This window comes from Cynara cardunculus, assembly GCF_001531365.2.
Source record: "Cynara cardunculus var. scolymus isolate 2C chromosome LG 16, CcrdV1, whole genome shotgun sequence".
In the NCBI taxonomy this organism is placed as follows: Eukaryota; Viridiplantae; Streptophyta; class Magnoliopsida; order Asterales; family Asteraceae; genus Cynara; species Cynara cardunculus.
In genome coordinates this window covers 18,152,574-18,166,823 of record NC_037543.1, presented here as the reverse complement: position 1 = coordinate 18,166,823, position 14,250 = coordinate 18,152,574, and the positions used below count along the sequence as shown (strand labels likewise).

General features: G+C 36.8%; 1 protein-coding gene across 7 annotated transcripts; it reads left to right on the top strand.

Moving 5' to 3' along the window:
* The first annotated feature begins 5,712 nt into the window (after positions 1 to 5,712).
* On the top strand, positions 5,713 to 13,490 carry LOC112529167 (F-box protein SKIP16). Of its 7 annotated transcripts, none has more exons than XM_025140282.1 (7): positions 5,713 to 5,840; positions 5,960 to 6,006; positions 6,637 to 6,874; positions 7,887 to 8,606; positions 10,520 to 10,738; positions 12,525 to 12,631; positions 13,178 to 13,490. In XM_025140282.1, the coding sequence occupies exons 3-7, from the start codon at positions 6,653 to 6,655 to the stop codon at positions 13,254 to 13,256; spliced, it is 1,347 nt and encodes a 448-aa protein (XP_024996050.1). In that variant the 5' UTR covers positions 5,713 to 5,840; positions 5,960 to 6,006; positions 6,637 to 6,652; the 3' UTR covers positions 13,257 to 13,490. The 7 variants fall into 7 exon arrangements, with proteins under 7 accessions (XP_024996050.1, XP_024996049.1, XP_024996046.1 ...); XM_025140281.1 differs by having other exon boundaries at positions 5,935 to 5,985; XM_025140278.1 differs by having other exon boundaries at positions 5,935 to 6,006.
* Positions 13,491 to 14,250: the final 760 nt, after the last annotated feature.

Genomic DNA, 14,250 nt, shown 5'->3' with positions numbered 1-14,250 from the left:
TTCAGAGTGACAACATAACCCCGTTCAACAATAAATTTTCTCATTGATCCTTTCTAAGTCAAAATATCCAAAAAAAATTACAAGCATTGAAAATGCACTATTTTAAATAAACTTTTTGGAGCGTTCCTTCTGCAATCCATTTATATTCAAAATGATTAAAAATTACAAAATTATACACGACATAAATTTACAAAAAGAATTCATCTACCCAAAACATATTTGGAGTAACACCTACATAATGTCCTTAAACCAACCTCATCATCAATGCCAATTCATTTCTAGCAAGAATAATGATGTAAAGTAGGGGTGCTTAAAAACCTGACCAACCCGATTAACCCGATCAACCCAACTCAACGCGAAATAACTCAACCCGAAGCAACTCGATGTCTGATCGAGTTGTAAAATTTTCAAACCGTAGGTATTGGGTTGATATTGGGTTACTATTATTTGAACCCAACCCAACCCGATGAACCCGATATCCTTTTATTTCTTCGATTTAATATAATTGTTGAATATCTACAAATATATACATTAGACAATTACCTTATCACGTATGCTCTTCATATACACATATTTTCAATCTATTCACTTATCTATATAACTCATTCGTATATATATTCAATAACTGTGAACATATATATGTGAATTGAGAAAAATAATTGAATGTGATATATGTAAAAAGTATGGATAAGTTGTATCAAATGGTTGATGATGAAAAATAAATTATGAGTACGAAAATAATATATTCAAGTTTAGAAGAATATTTTAATGTACTAAAGTATCAACCCGACCAACCCGTACGGTTTGGGTTGGGTTGGGTTACACTTTGGTTTGGGTTGGGTTGGGTTAAGACTTTTCAAACTGCAAGCATTGGGTAGGGTTGTTCAAATGTCTTCAACCCGATCAACCCAACCCATGAGCACCCCTAATGTAAAGTATCTACATCTGCAATGAATGTAATATGGTTTTTAGATCAATTTAACCCCCCCTCCTCCTAGCATATGGTTTTTTAGATCAATGTAATGTGCTTTTTAGATCAATTTAGACCAATGGAATATGGTTTTTACATAAAGAAAGAACGCATATGCCTTGCCATCATATTCTTTCTTAAGCAGAACTTCTGGATAAATATATGCAAGCGTTCCAACAGTAGATTTTGGTTGCGAATGCAGCACAAATGACTGACCAAAACAATCAAGGGATTCAGTGATTAGAAGTTAGAACCCCAAGATCGCATGGAGAAGCAAGAAACACCAGTAAGTTGTTTCATCTTTTTGTTAGGATCAACAAGGAGTTGAACTTTTGAGTTCGCTTGATATTGTTGCCTATTGACCTACATAAAGCCCATATACAAAGAAGTTGCACTTTGGTATTTACAAATCAACATAAGTTTTTTAAGTTTCATAAAATAATGAACAAAACAACAATATAATATTGTTTGAGACAAGAGTATAGGAATCGCATAGAAAAATATATCAACCGAAAGAAAAATAGGATGCTTTGTACCTTGGAATACCCAAAATCACAAATCTTTAGCCAAGGAGCTGGGCTACCATCTAAACGGGTGTTCTCGAGTTTCAAGTCACGATGACATATTTGCTACAAAAGCATAAATACATCTTTAACAAAACACATCACACATAATATATATCGAGGAAGCATTTGTATAGAAACAAAACTATTAATACCATATTATGATAGAACTGACTCCTGATATGAGTTGGTGGAAGAAGAACGTGCCTGTAACCCAAGAACCATTGATGCTTTCACACAAAAGCAAATCATAGATACAAGTTGAAGCGAATGCATTAGGAATGAACCTCATCTTTAGGGAACCGACCTGCATTACATATCTGTTCAAACAACTCTCCTCCAGTTGCATATTCCATTACAATAGGTCAATAGGCAGATGTGTTGGTATCAAAATGACCTGGAGATCAAGTGAAAGCTCATAATTAAGAACCCCAGTTCTCAACATAGCCACAACTTCAAAACATTATTTTTGAGGATGAACAAAAACTCTTTGAATATGACGATGTTGGGATGCCTAAGTGATATGTGGTTAATAATTTCCCTTCGTACATTTTCATCTATCTGTTGGATTCATGATAAAAGAATCAAAGAATCAGTAACAATCAGAAAGTTAAGATAAGACTCGAGTCAACAAAATAAATGGATATATGCTGAAATAAGATGCACTAAGAGACTCGTAGTCGATATACGTTAGCTAACATGTTGAATATCCTGATTGTTGAGTGCAGAAGGCTACTTATGAAATTTTAAAACAAAAATACAAAGAGAGATTTTTGTCTTCAAATCTAGCTTAGGTCCTTCAATTCTAGACATTGTTGTATATAATGTGAAAGCATGTAAATCAAATACAATGACGACATGGAAAGTCGTCAAGAATGTTCCAAATACTGAAAATATGACTCCATAACCAAAAATGTTCCAATTAATCAAAATTTAGGGGATCGAACTTCAAAATCAATTTGATTTTGCACAATAAATTGACACACGATTTTTGAATTTTGTAAGAACTTTACCTCCATGAAGCATAAAATATAAGCATAAATTGCATGCGGCAAGCTTTGATATGGGTTCAAGTTTTGATATGGGTTTGAGTTTTGATGGAGTTACATACCCTGTTTTGACTAATCCAACCACTCCAGAGCAGATCGTTGAGTGATGATGGTTTTCGCCGGACTGGGTTTTAGCGGTTGGTCATGGTACCGCAGTTAGGCGAGAAAAAGAGAGTTAAGCGACAGAGGTTTGTTTGGCCGATGAAAGTTCATTATAGGTGGTTCACTGGTGCAAAGGAAAAGAGAGTCACTGGAGGGAAAAGAGAATTCGTCCTTGCAAATGTAAAGAGAGAGAGAGAGAGATAGGATGGGACAACAACCAGGGATTGTAAGTCTAAGAGGCACATTGCGAGTATGAAGAGGTACATGAGGAGTATGGAGAGGCACATTGTGAAGCATTATTAAGTTGTACATAAAGAATCAATAAGTAGTACTTTAAGATTTTTAAGACTTTTAAGACTTTATCCATAAAGAAGTAGTACCTTATGCATTTAAGGTTGTTTTTAAGACATTTATCAAATTTGGTTTATAAGGTAGTATATATATATATATATATATATATATAGAGAGAGAGAGAGAGAGAGAGAGACTTGGGATCATATGAGGCCAAGAGTTTTTCGTGAGACCCGTGAGACCAATTTATGTTCATTGATCAACTTTATAAGCTAACGATCTAATGGTCTAAAGTTGCACGGTGACAATTTTGTAATTATTGAGAAGTCTCGTGGCAATTTTGTGATTATGAATGTTGGGATTGTAGATATAATCCAAGGGTTGAGAATTGGTCTTACGGGTCTCACGAAAAAGTCTTGGTCTCACGTGAACCCAACCCTATGTATATAGGAGCGATCAAATGAAAACCACTCTCATTTGTACAAACCGTACAAACCACCCTCATACGTCGATTTCGTTGTTTAGTCTTATGAAATTTTTTCATGGAATTGTTTAATCTTGTGAAATTGTTTCATATAATATTTTTTTTTYGATGAATTTGTTTCATATATGATTATGAAATTGTTTCATATAATATTTAATGAAATTTTAATGAAACTGTTTCATGTATTTTTCTAAAATTAAATAATGAAGATAATAATATCTATGATTAACACCTTCCACAATAAAAATGGTTAATCAACCTCTCATAATTACAAAAAAAAATAAACAAAATGAAAAATTATGATTGGTTGAATGTGGTTTTCACGGTTTATACAAATTAGGTGGTTTTTATTTGAACGCTCATATATATATATATATATATATATATATATATATATATATACACACCATGTAAAAGAATTAGACACTTTGATCATGTTTGACACCCATAAGCTATTTTATGTTTTGAGTTCATTGAAAAAGTTGAAAGTTCTGTTTGTTCAGCTATAAGCTAGTTTTTATTTTTATAAAAGTTGCTTCAATTAGCGTTTCAATAAGCTTCAAGTTTTTTTTTTTCCTTCCAATTTTATCTCTTATATTATTAGGTCATTTTACATGGTCTTATAACTTATCATTTATTAGTTAGTTTTAATCCAACATAATTAGTTTATTAGGTAGCGTTTGGTTCACATAATGAACATGTCAAAATTGGAACTTATCAAAAGAATTGAAATGAAATTTTATGAGATTTGATCATGCGTTTGGTTGGCAATAATTAGAATAAAATTTGTTAGAAGAACTGAAATAAGTTTGTTTGGTTCGCTAAATAAAACTTCTGATCCATCTATATAGATATCACCATCTACATCCAGAAAGTCGTATGTTTTGGAATCGTCTGCAGGTACACAAACAGCTTGAATAGAAGTTATGGACCCAAAATTATAATAGTTTAGTAATTAATTACCAAAACATCTCTTCATGATCTATTTGTTTGGTTCATTGACTATAATGGTGGTGGCGGTGTGGAGGAGGTAGTGGTGGTGGATGGGGTATAAAGGCAGTGGCGGTAAGGACAGTGGGGGTGAAGGTGATAATGGTAATAATAATAGTGGTGACGACGATGGTAGTGGTGGTGACGACCATCATGGTGGATGGAATAGAATGGGGATAAATATAAGAGTATAATGTTTTTCTCTTTTTTCTTAAAAGAAAGGACGATGAGTACATATAACAGTATGTTGGTTCATAGTACGAAAATTGGTGGAATTGGAATCCCTCAAAGGAAGTTGACTTTGATGGAATTGAAATGAAATTTGACCACTCGTTTGATTGGTAGTAATTAAAATGAAATCTCTTAAAAGAATTGGAATCTCCATTAGTGACATGATGATATTGGTGGTCGAAAGTGGGGTTGGGTGGGGGTAGCAGCTGTGATGAAGACAATAATAGAATTGGTGGTGGCAGGGGTGGCACCAACCACCCACCCTACTTCCGACCACCACCCACCCACTCCTATTCGCCCTGACCACCGCCTTCGGTTCCCTTGCCTCGCGCCCACCACCATCCCACTCCACCTGCCACCCACGTGGGTGGGTAGTAGCCGAGGGGTAGTTATGACGAAGACAATAGTGGCATAGTGGTCGGTGGTGGGGTGGTAGTTGTAACGACGATGACATTGATGTGGTGGTAGGTGGCGTGGGAGTGCGGGTTAAGGCAGGGTTGGATGGTGGTTCTGACAACGACAGTAGTTGTGTGGTGGTGAAGGGTTAGGGGCTAGGGCGTGACTGTTACACTAGTAGCATGGTCGCGATGGGGGTAGGGGATGAGCGGTGTTGGTTAAATTAGATGCAAATGAATGAAATTCAATTCATTTAGTTATATACCAATGAATGATAAATTCATTAATTTACGGATTTTAATAGAATTTAAAGGATTCCATCAATTTAAAAACTTATCAACCTAGCATAGCATGTCTTATTTTTCTTGCAAACAAACCCCTCATGTTTGGGGGTTCTGGTTCCTTGCCCCTCAACTTCCCTGAGTTTACATTACCAGCCCCCTTACGAACTCGACTACTCTTGTCGGCTAAATCACAAACAAACGGTGCCCCAAGTTATGAAGCGTTTACGTGTCAATTATCTACACATGTTGAGTCACTCGTCCGCAGCACTGCAGCAGGCATCGATAACCATCTAAACGGTGCCCCCAAATTACGTTTTTAACCCTCTCTGCCTTTACTCACCATACGACCAACTACGCTCGACCTCTGTCCTCTTCTTCCCCCTTACGCCTCACTGACAAGCAGTCGTACCAGAAATCGTACCTGTTTCATCCTAAATCGAAGATTGACCTCTTCCTCACGTAAGCGACCTTCTTCCTCAGGTAACCAATCTCATCTCTGTGATTTCTCAAATCGGTTGATATCTTGCTGCGAATCGTTTTCCTCTGTGATAAATGTCGGTGTTCATGATACCAGAAATCGAACCTGTTTCATCCTGCAGAACTCGAAGATCGACCTCTTCCTCACGTAAGCGACCTTCTTCCTCAGGTTAGCAATCCATCGCTGTGATTTCTTAAAATCGGTCGATATCTTGCTGTCACTCGTTTTCCTCTCTGATAAATCGATTTCCTCTGTGGTTTTCTTGCTTGTTTCTCATACATTAATTTTAAAAGCTGTTTTCTTGTAAAAGCTTTCTTCATGTTGGATAGTTGCTTAACTTTAAGAAAAATATGGTTTCATGAGGATTATAATAGCTCATTTATAGGAAAAAAAAAAAAACTCATCGGTGAGAGATTAGGACTCTGATGAATAATAGCTCATTGATAGCTTTTTTTTATTCAAATTTTTGTGAACTTTTTATTCAAATTTGTACTAAATTGTTTTTATGCCGTTGGGTATGTGGTAGTTCAGATGTTAAAGTGATTAATTAGGGTTTTTATGTTTTCTTACAGATTCAATGGTTTTGATCTCCTAGTTGTGGAATAATGTCTTTTTTATCATTTTACAGCAAAATTTGCCAACACTAGAAAACAACTTATCAGCTTATTGCGTTCTGGTACACTTTTTATAAAACTCCGGTTTGACACCACATAAGTTAATAAGAACATATGCTTGTTTTAAATAAGCAAATCCCAAACACCCCCTAATTTAAGAACTGGTAAATCCTTTCCTTTGCAGATTTTGATCAATAACAATGGCGATCAGACCATCGATAGGGTTAGAGGGCGTTGGAGGATTAGCTATTCACATTATCATATCGAAACTTGGACCTTCTGAAGCAGCAGCTGTGGCTTGTGTTAATAAACTTTTCAAGGAGTGGGCTTCCGATGAATCTCTGTGGTCATCTTTCTGTGCTCAAGAACTCAACCTCTCTTCCCCAATTGATCCTCTCGGCAATCCATCTCCCTCTTTTAAGGTCATTTCACTGACCCTGTAATTCATTCATCCAGTTTTGCGTTTTGTTTTATATTCATATGTGAATGTCGATGCTCAATCTACTTAATTGTTTGTTTTATTTGTCGATGATTTTTGATGTAATGAGTGAGATGGTAGAAAATTTGAAAGAATTATAGAAAGTCGTCGCTCGTGTTGACTTATGCTGTGAGGGTAACAACGATTTGGCCTGAGCCCTAATCCAGTTTTCTCTGGGTTGTGATGAATATGAGAAGAGTTGGGGGAATTACTTTATCACCATCAAAATCTACAAATAGAAGAGTTTTGGTTTCGAATTTGTAACAAAATGCATAGTGGTTTTACAATTGGAAATGAAAGCTTTAAGATTTAAAGGGAAAAATGGTAGAAAATCTTGTCTTTTGCAATAGAGAGGACCTAATTTGTTGATTCCAGCACTCCTTTATTGAAGGGGACTTCAAACTCCCATTCAACTTGGGGACATTTTGTCTTTTTTGTTTTGTTTCAATTAAGTAGTCAATGAATGAGAAGAAAGCAAAAATGATCGGAAAACGTTATAGAAATGAAGTTGGCGAAAATACAATAGAATTTGGATTGAGGATTCCAAAAACTTTGGATCCCATCAAAACTCCGCAGATAAGTGTCCTTAGGTGAAGTTCTACTAGGATGTGTGTGTCCCCCCATTGAAGTCCTAGTGTTGGACCCTTTTTTTCTCAAAACCGTATTTACAAGCCGGGGGTCTTCACATGTCTGCTTACACCTTACAAACTGTTACACGAGTTTTCATCACTAATATAAGCAAGTTTGATAAAAGATAAGAAAACTGGTTGAAGTGAACGTGTATGTTAACATTTACATTCGCTTCTTATTCTTTAAGCCTTGCATATATAGTGACTGGAACCTCTTGAATATATGCAAATATTTATGGTGTTTGTTTCTTTCGTATGAGAAATTATAAATTGATGCCTATGATATGATCATAACGTATATTTTCTAGCTCTCTTCCAACATTCTAGGCGGCTTATGGGGCATGGAGACAAGCTTATGGTATGTATCCGTGGCCGCTGGTTAGACGAGTGAAAAACATCTGGGGAAGAATTCGAAGCTGGTTAACAGAAAATTTCCCGGAGGTTTTGCCCACTCTTCGTAAGGGTGCGTCCGAGGATGAGATACAAGAGTTAGAGAATTCCTTAAAAGTGAAACTGCCTCTTCCTACTAGGGTTCTTTACCGGTTCTGTGATGGACAAGATCCGTGCAGTGATACATCAAGCGGAAGTATGCGTAAAAATTTATGTGGGTTGATTGGAGGTTATTCTTTCTATAACTATCTTGTGAATGTTTTCTTGCTGCCGTTAAATCTCGTAATCCGAGAGACAAAGGATATTGTACGTCACCTTGGATTTACGAGACCCAAGTATATTGTCATGGCTGCTTCTTCCACTAACACCGAAAAGATATTCTTTCTCGACTGTGAGGAGGGTCAACTCTTTGTTGGCACCAGGAATCTTTTAACCAATCGAGAAATGATGGCGTGCGTACCAAAGGGATTGATAACTTCAGTGCATGATTCCGGAAGTGGTTGCCAACAAGATGGCATGTTGTTATGGTTAGAAGAACATGTCCGTCGCCTTGAAACTGGGAATATTAAAGTACGTAAAGAAGGAAATATTCGAAGCATCAGTCTATTCCCTGAACAACCTCCCCTTTGTTCCGTGGCTACAACTGGTGGTGTTCAGGTAGTTAAACCTACTTTACACGTCAAACTTCTTTTGTGTTGGTTCATACTCCCTCCGTCATCCATAATGAATAAGGCACAGTTTTAAAATGTGTAATTATTACACTTTTTAATTAACTAAACAACAATTTTACCCTTAAATATAGAGGGAGTTTTGAATTTCATCATCTCATAATTAAGGGTAGAATTGGGAAGTAGACACTTACTTTGGAAGAGAACACTTATTTTACAAATTAAAATGAAATGTGAGCACTTATTCTGGGATGGAATATTACTGCTTGTGATTTTCTAATCTGGATTATTTTGACCTGGATGATAAAATAGTAATTGATGTTTAAACCATAAGAGGGCTAAGAAGGAATAAATAGTTTATTGGTAAGGGGATAGTTCAGAAACACCCATCGAACTTTTCTATTTTGAATGAGTAAGTCACTGAATTCTTTTAAATGAATAAAACCATTGAACTATCTCATTGTGAATGATTAAGACCCGAACATTTTCTTTAATAAATAAACAATAGAACTTTTAGAAATTGGTTATCTACGTTCTTTTAGCCCCAAAAAAGCTGCATATAACTGGCTAGGAAAGTTTTAAAGTAAAAAACCTAAATCATTTTTACCGTTCCCTAATCCCACACCATTCACACCCCTCTTACCCAACACCATCACTCCCCGTGGCTGCCCTATCGTTGTCCGCTCTCTATCACCGCCCATCACCGCTGTTGGCCCTTGCCATCGACCTCCCTCTTTTTGATTGTTTTTTGGTTTTCCCTCTTTACTGATTTGTCTATATGTACTCCATTAAATTGTTGTAAAATAGGGAGCATCGATAAACCGAAAAGATCTAAAAGAGGGAGATCGATAGTAGGGGCTAACGACGGCAATGGACGGTAACGGACAACGAATGGGGGAGGCGAGGGGTGGCCGGGGGAGCGATGTGTGTGAGGCGTTTGAATTTCGTAGGGTTTGGGAACGGTAAAGCTGATTTATGTTTATTTTTACGTTAAAATCTTCGTAGCCAGTCACAGTTAGCTTTTTTTGGGTTAAAAGGATGTAGGTAACCAATTTCTAAAAGTTCGATGATTTATTTATTCGAAAAATGTTCAGGGACTTAATCATTCATAATGAGAAAGTTCAATGATTTCTTCATTCAAAATGAGGAAGTTCAATGATTCTTTCATTAAAAAAGAAGTTCAAGCACTTAATCATTCAAAATGGGAAAGTTTGTCGAGTTTTTTCTGAACTTTTCCCTATTGGTAAATATAACAAGCTCCTTACTTTTTAATAATTTATCTTTGTTCTTTCATTCCCTTGGGCCTTGGGATTCATATCCTTGCAATTAATTTTGCCTTTCACCTCTTAGTAGTTTCTCGTGGCTTCATTTTCAGCTCTCCCCAACTAGTTCGGGGTAAAATGATTCTTGTTGTATACATACTACCATAATAGCATAATGTACAACTCCCTAAACCTTTACAAATTATGAAGTCCACCTCGTAGTTGTATTAGTAGCGACAAATGTTCGAAAATGAATTTTCATTCTGTGAGCAACTTGTTGATTTAGACAAGTCCCAGATTCCCCATAACGGTCTTTCAGGATTTTCTATAAATGCGCCCACACACAAATACATCTGATGAAGTCATTAACGTCTGAGCTTTGTCTTCCTAGTTTCTTTCCATTTATGCATGGTGTTTTATTTTGTCCACTTGTCTATATATGAGTTCTGGTTTATGATCAAATGATTTTGGTGAAAATCGGAATTTTGATGTTGGGTGTTTGTGTGTATGAACCGTTAAATATGTTTATTTGGTCAATAGGTGCCATGATTTTGTGTGTTTGGGTTATAATCTAACGTTGTTGCCTCAAAATTAAAATCCGTGTGTAAAATAGCTGAGAAAGATAGTAAATGCATCGCAGGTTCGTGCTTCTGCTGTGTTTGTACCGGAGTTCAGCGACCTTCTGCAAGCAGCTAAGAAATATATGTTTGCTTACTCGATCCGTATGTGTCTTAAACCCGAGGGATGTGTTATCAATGGGATGTCCTTCGATTCCTGCCAACTGTATTGGAGACACTGGATAATCAAAGCGAATGAGAATGTTGTGGAAGATATCAATGGAGAAGCTGTGATAGGCCAGGTTAGATGTTCTCTGATTTCAAATATTTTTGCTCACACGTTTCTCATCGTTATATATCGTGAGGCCCTACTCTCATCGATCCTAAATACCTTCCATGACCATTCATTGTGTAGGAGTTGATACATGCTGCCACCCACATGTATATTTATCTATGTTGTTAAGGCGGTTAAAATCTGAAATCATGGTCAGAAAACTGTGATATAGCAGTTATCGCGATGGTAAAAAGCAGTTCAAAAATAGCGGGTTTAGCTCAGCTATTGCAACTGAAAGTTGTGGTCAAAAAATGCGGCAAAAAGCGCCGCTGTTGTCGGCACTGCTATTCTCCCGAGGACCGTGAACTGCTGTACCACCGTTATAGCGGCGCAATTAACAGCAGAGATATTTATACATACACATATGGAACTTACTAATTGTCGGAATCTCGCATCGGCTAGACACGTACCATCAAAACTGTTATGTATGCAGGAACTTTCCCTTTCTATATAAGGGCTCTCTTAGAGAGATTCACAGTGGTTCCACATATTTCAGCACCAATTATGAAGAAAAAGCACGTGCTCGGGATTTTCTTTAGGGCCCGTTCAAGTCTCCTTAGGGCCATTGGGAATATCCGGGCTGTTATCTTCCAGGGCCTCCTGGGATTAGTCCAGGTGTGCACAAGCTGGCCAGACACCCACGTTACCAAAAAAAATTATGAAGAAAATGCATTAAAGCTGATTCAGATGGAGTAATTGTTAAGCCTGATGGCTTGAACAACATTAGAATTATAAGTGAAGCTCTAAGCATCCATCTAGTTCAACAATAGATAATGAGGCACACAATAGAACGTACTAAGGGGCCATTTACCAACACTTATTGGGTAAACGCTTAATGGGTAAAAGGAACCACCCTCAGTTACCTTACCAGATTAGATTGTTGGTAGGTGGTAAGAGTAACCGCCCTCACTTACCTTACCCTTCCTCTTCTTTTGGATCTTTATCTATGACTAGTCGAGAAGGTCGTCCACTAGAAGTGGTCAAGGAAGGAAATTTTTGATTCATGCAAGTTTTTATTATCATTTTGTTTCACTAAATCGTTACAGATCCGTTGGTTGGTTCCTTGCCTTTGCAAGGAGAGATCCCATATTCGACCCTTCTCGTTATCTTTTCTTCCAAAAAAATTCAAAAATAAAAGATATAGATGCTGAAAATAGGAAATTATCTAACGCAGGATTTGAACCCTTGCCCTTCCGAAGGGGAACTTTAAGGTACACCAACTCTGCTATCACGAACTTCTGTCTTTGGTTTTGTTTCAAGAAATATAAGGGCCGCAACGAAATGTTACTTTGGTATCCTTCAGAAACACAACTTTTTTCATCATGACGGAACAATGAAATGGTGGCACGGGCCACTCTATACCCCTATATAGGTTCGCCCCCAGTCAAACCCCGTTCCTCCCAGGCTCCCACTTATTTTGCAAGGATGCCCCACTCCTTCCCACTATTTGCTGCTCTGTAATTCTGTTATAGTGTCAATAATTGGAGGACAGTATCTGCTAAATCCAATTCAACATCATCAATTTTATTTGGGAAAATAAATAGTTTTAGCTTAAAAAGTTGCCGAAAAAGGAAACGTTGCAATTTGTATGGAACATGCCAAAACGAAAGTAGTTGTAATTTTCATGCAATGGAATGAGAATTTGTTCCATTCTTCTTGTGTTTGTTATTGGAAGACCTCATAATTTCTATAGAAATTATAGCTAATGTTGCTCTTTATGCACGCCAAGCGACTTACGCTTTGTTTATCTACAGTTTCCCCTCTTACGTCCAGGGCAGAAAGAATTCGTTTACGAGAGCTGCACAACTTCCGCGTGTTCACCAGGATCCGTCGAGGGTTCTTTCACATTTCTCCCCGGCAGGTTTGTATAACACACTCTACAATACAAGTTTATGCATTTTTGGCAAGTAAAACCCATCACATCATAATCGAATTTCCGTGGCTTTAACTTTTAACTGCATTTTGTTATGAAATGATTTATGATCGGCAACCCTCCTAGCATTTTGAAGGGTAAAACCAAACCAAACAAAACGAACCGGATATATCCACTCGAAATTAGGGTCTGGGAGGGGTAGGGTGTAACCTCAATCACTAGGATTCCATGGTTTTTTCCATCAGACTAGCCTCAGCTCGGACTAACCTGCCTGGGATGCATTTGCCCCCGGTCGTACTAGCTGTCGTGGGGATGCATTTGCCTCCGGTCAGACCAGCCGGCTTGGGATGCATTTACCCCCAGTCAGACCAGCCGGCCTGGGATGTATTTGCCCCCGGTCGGACCAGCCGGCCTGGGATGTATTTGCCCCCGGTTGGACTCACCCTCGTGGCTCGTGCTCTCACATTTGTTGCATCTACAACTCTAATCTTCTCAGTTAGCGTGATAACAAGCACTTGCCTATTCCGTGTGTAGATTAGCAGATCCAAAAGGAAGTCCGTTTGAGGTTGAAGTTGCTAGATTTCCTCTCCTGTTGCCAGATTACATCTTCTGATGATTGGTTTCTGAACGATCTTGGCTTAAAAACGGTTTGTTACTCGTCTTGATCTTTATCAAACAATCGTTTATTTGTTAGGCCCGAACTATGTTGATATCATGCAATATACCGTGTAACATCCGAAAATAAACAGAGATAACATCTCTTACTGGGTGTGTGCTAAAAACCACAAGGATTTCATGTAATTAGTGATGTGAGAACCTTGGAATGTTTTTGGACATTTTGATTTCCCATGTGGTTCTTGTAGTTTGTTTATGGAATTAGGCTAAGGGGCCGTTTACGCGTACCGGTAAGAGTCATAATCAATTACTTTATCAACAACATTCTTAACCATCAAAATGGATTGTCGGTTGACCTGAGTGTCTAAAAAAGATGCGCCATGGCATGAGATGTATCTCCGCCATTACCATAAGGCCCGTAGCGTGTGTAAGGTGGGGTGTTTTTTTTTTATACAAGATACGACTTATTTTTCTAAATTTAATTTTTTTTAACTTCTGTATTTTTACACTTCTAATTTTAGGTTATATATTTTTTCAGTTTTTATTATCACAATAATGTATTTTCAAACTATTTCTTATTAAGACATTGTACTTTGAAAAATTTATTAATTATATTATGTTTCTATGTCATCTCATTGTCCATGTAGGTTGTTCACATGTATTATAGTGATGTAACTTTTTTATTATAGCGTTGTACTTTCAAAATTATTTTATTATAGCATCTATTGGTTCTTATTAAAAAATATATTTTTAATTTTAATATTTAGATATTTTACATGTTATTTAATAAATATATTAAATGAATTAATTTTTTTAAAATTATTCATTAATATACCAATATTAATAAAACTAGTAGAACACAACTTATCTCGCTAACATTTTTAAAAAAAATTGTGTTTTCTGCAAAAAATAAAAATAAGAATTGTTCTTTTTTACCAAAAAAATATTATCTTTTAAAAAATATATTATATTTGTTAAATTTTTTTACTTTA

Excerpts from the sequence above, each read along its gene's own strand:
- LOC112529167 (XM_025140282.1), top strand. The coding sequence starts at position 6,653 with ATGGCGATCAGACCATCGATAGGGTTAGAGGGCGTTGGAGGATTAGCT. Across the intron at positions 6,875-7,886 it reads ATCCATCTCCCTCTTTTAAG|GCGGCTTATGGGGCATGGAG; the intron begins GTCATTTCACTG and ends CCAACATTCTAG. Across the intron at positions 8,607-10,519 it reads CTACAACTGGTGGTGTTCAG|GTTCGTGCTTCTGCTGTGTT; the intron begins GTAGTTAAACCT and ends AATGCATCGCAG.